The 3,521-nt window shown below is 39.5% G+C and overlaps 1 protein-coding gene across 1 annotated transcript; it reads right to left on the bottom strand.

Annotated features, from left to right (window-relative positions):
- Nucleotides 1–1,267: 1,267 nt before the first annotated feature.
- On the bottom strand, nt 1,268–2,830 carry LOC111241088. Its single transcript, XM_022777755.1, has one exon. The coding sequence runs from the start codon at nt 2,828–2,830 to the stop codon at nt 1,268–1,270; it is 1,563 nt and encodes a 520-aa protein (XP_022633476.1).
- Between the last annotated feature and the right edge of the window lie 691 nt (nt 2,831–3,521).

Raw genomic sequence — 3,521 nt, 5'->3', positions numbered from 1 at the left:
TGGGTGGACGTAGAGGACATATTTTTTTGTTGTGCCCCAATTGACGATAGATGCTACATTTCTTTCTATGGCCATCAACAGTCATCTAGGTCCCATCCTTGGTTACCTCCCATGGCTCCAATCTTCTTTTCTTCTTTGGCCTCCCAGGCATTTTTCTCTTCACTGGTGGCAGTACATCAGAGAAGCTTGTTTTTTCCCATTGGAGGTGGCCATTAACAGGATAAATGATGGATGCATAAGTCTCTTCGTATGTGGATTTCATGAACCAAATTGGTATAAAAGTGTCTGGTTGTAAATTTATAAACTGCATCGCTGATACTGCATGGCAACATGGGATGCCACTGATCATCCACTGCCTGCAGCTAGATTCACGAGCATCCAAGTCCACTGTGAACTTGTTCCCAACAGCTGACACATGCCTAACCTCAAAAATCCTTCTTGCAGACCAACTGAAACAAATAAACATAAATAACTATGTTAAAAAATTGAAAGTAAACATAAATAAGACAGAAGAAGAATATTACCTTGGAATCCAATATCTAGACAACTTAGATTCCTTTAATAATCTCTTCTTNATCTTTGGGCAAACATTGAAATCCATAGANGCCACCTTCATTCNGTTCGTGGCCCACCTTTTCATCAAATAAACTCTAATATCTTCCAGCAATGTGATTATTGGTTTTCCTCTAGCATGAATGAGGACACTGTTGAAACCTTCACTGATGTTGTTATCTAGACTATCACAACTTGCTTGAGATGTGAATCTAGATCTTGACCAAAACCTACACCAGAATGTGCATGACGTATTACAATGTGGGTCATCATACATGACGTATTACAATGTGCATGTGACAGGGATGAGGTATTTATCATACGTACCTTGGTGGAATACCTATGAGGTATTTATAAGCTTCCTCATTCACTGCTCTCATCTTCAGCATCTTTCTCTCCCAAGCCTGGGGGTACGTGTTTGTTGCAGCACTCCACATCAAATTCTTCAATATTTGACCACTGAATTGCTTCCTAAAGTTAGCATACAGGTGCCTTATGCAGAATCTTTGTTCTGCCTTAGGCAAAAGCTCTTCAATAGCATGTACCAACCCCTGACAACAACACCAATTTTAATGAAACATACATGAAGCATAAATTGCAAAAAAGGAAATTTTGTAAGTAGTGCATGTACCTTTTGTTGGTCAGACATCCACATGCATGCTCGACATATTTGATTACCACCAAGGTCTTCGATCAATGATTGCAAAAACCAACTTCAACTATCTTTATTTTCAACTTCAACTACTGCATATGCTATGGGAAGCATTTGGTCATTTGGGTCCCTACCAACTGCTGTTAGCAACTCTCCCTTATATATACCTTTCAAAAAACAACCATCTAAAAATATGATGGGCCTGCAACTTGCAAAACTCTTCTTACATGCATCCAAACATACGCAAATTCTTTCAAAAATGGCCTCACCATTATCACTTTTCACTTTAATCTTAACAGTTGACCCTGGGTTACTTCTCAAGACCTCATGTCCATAGTCATGAATCCTTCTAAATTGCTCTTTAAAGTCTCCTTCACGTTCATTTGTTGCCATTAACTTGGCCCTTCTTGCTTTGGAAATTGAGACCCTGGTGTTCCATTTCCTAAGTGCTTTATTACGTATATCTTGTACCTTTATAGTTGGATTATCATGCAACACCTTATCTACTTCATGACTCAACCATTTACTATTCATCATTTTTATGTTTAGTTGTCTGCTGCAAGCATGGGTATCAACAATCTTCCTTAATTGCCAAATCTTTCTTGATGACAAATATCCTAAGTAAGCTACCCATGGACACTTTTTTTGCGCACCCATGCATCTCACCCGAACCCTACGCTTATCATTCTTTACAAACTTAAGATCCCTCCCAGTATGAATAGCATAGTTTCTAATTGCTTCCTTAAAATCCTCCTTATCATTAAAAATAGTACCAACTTCCCATTTGTAGTCTACCATTGACTTTTTCTTTCCAAATTTAGGAAACGGACATGGACTTGGTTTGGCAGCATTGTCATCCTCCTCACTACCACTACCTTCACTACCTTCTGGAGTTAACAACTGTTCTGACTCCGAATCATCATCAGACAACCCCCTTCCAATATCTTCCACCATGTGATCTTCACCACTAACCTCACTAATGTTTTGTACTTCATCCAAAGACTCCCAAGTATCCACTTCCACTTCCTCCTCACTACTATTTTCTACTTCCTCCTTAACATCCACTGCACCCATTTCCTCAGCCTCCACTGCACCCACTGCCTCCACCTCAACTTCCTCCACTGCCTCCACCTCCACCTCCACTTCATCAACCTCCACTGCACCCACTTCATGAACCTCAACTGCACCAACTTCATCAACATCAACTGCACCAACTTTGTCCACCTCAACTGCCTCAAACCCATTACCCCCACCACTCTTTCTAGGCCCTTGGCAAAGGTAAAGGATTTCATTCTCTTTCTCATTCTCAATTTCCACAACCTCTGGTTCACTAACTTTATGCACGACAAATAAGTGCACTTTCCCCAAACATCTAGCTACTTCCATCATATTCATAGCTCCACTATCGTCACACAGGCCATGTAAAATATTTTCAATGCTGTAAACTAACTCCTCTACTTCCATGTAACGCATTTCTTTCATTGAAGCAACAACTCCAAAATAACTCCATGTGTCGGGGTCAATGTCCCAACATGATATATGCCCACCTATATACTGAAAGGGACACACGTCCTTTACTAAGGTCCCACCGTGGTGGACCACGACCTTAAACCTATCGTCACCCATCCCAAACCCTACCCTGCAAATGAAAAGGGGGACCACTTTCATAAATTAAGACCCATGGGACCAAATTAACAACAAACAGGGACCAATTTCAACACCCAACAGGGGACCCCATTCAACAACGAAAACGACAAAATCAAATCGTATTTTAACCATGAACAGGACAAACACAATCATATTTTAAGCATCAATAACACAAACATAATCATATTTTAACCACCAATAACACAAACATAATCATATTTTAAGCATCCACACCACAAACACTTAATATTGAAATGAGTAAGTAACAAAACTAACCTCAACGATGACGAACGACACAACCTCCTTGATGAATCACGAACCTTGACGAATCACGAACCTTGACGAAACCACCTCCTACAACGTTGATGGACGAAGACGATGGTATGAACCCTAAACAATGTTCCCTTAAATTTCTAATTTTCCCAATCACATTCGTAGTTTTTACCCCAAACTAATTTAACCCTAATTTGAATTTTTAACCCTAATTAGAATTTCTATTTTAACCCTAATTCGAATTTCTAATCTAACCCTAATTCTAATTTCTAATTTAACCCTATTTCCAATATTCCACGTCACAATTTATTTTATTTTTTAAACCTGTAGCAAAGCAGAACGTTACACGTAGTCACATATTAGCCACCTGGCAGCTGTGCCGTTAAGAAACTTAACG

The sequence above is a fragment of the Vigna radiata genome, unplaced genomic scaffold (genome assembly GCF_000741045.1).
Source record: "Vigna radiata var. radiata cultivar VC1973A unplaced genomic scaffold, Vradiata_ver6 scaffold_7, whole genome shotgun sequence".
Lineage (NCBI taxonomy): Eukaryota > Viridiplantae > Streptophyta > Magnoliopsida > Fabales > Fabaceae > Vigna > Vigna radiata.
The sequence above is the reverse complement of the archived record's forward strand: the minus strand, read 5'-3'. Positions and strand labels throughout refer to the sequence as shown.

What these genes read in the sequence shown, in the direction of transcription:
- LOC111241088 (XM_022777755.1), bottom strand. Translation starts at nt 2,830, where the DNA reads ATGGGTGACGATAGGTTTAAGGTCGTGGTCCACCACGGTGGGACCTTA.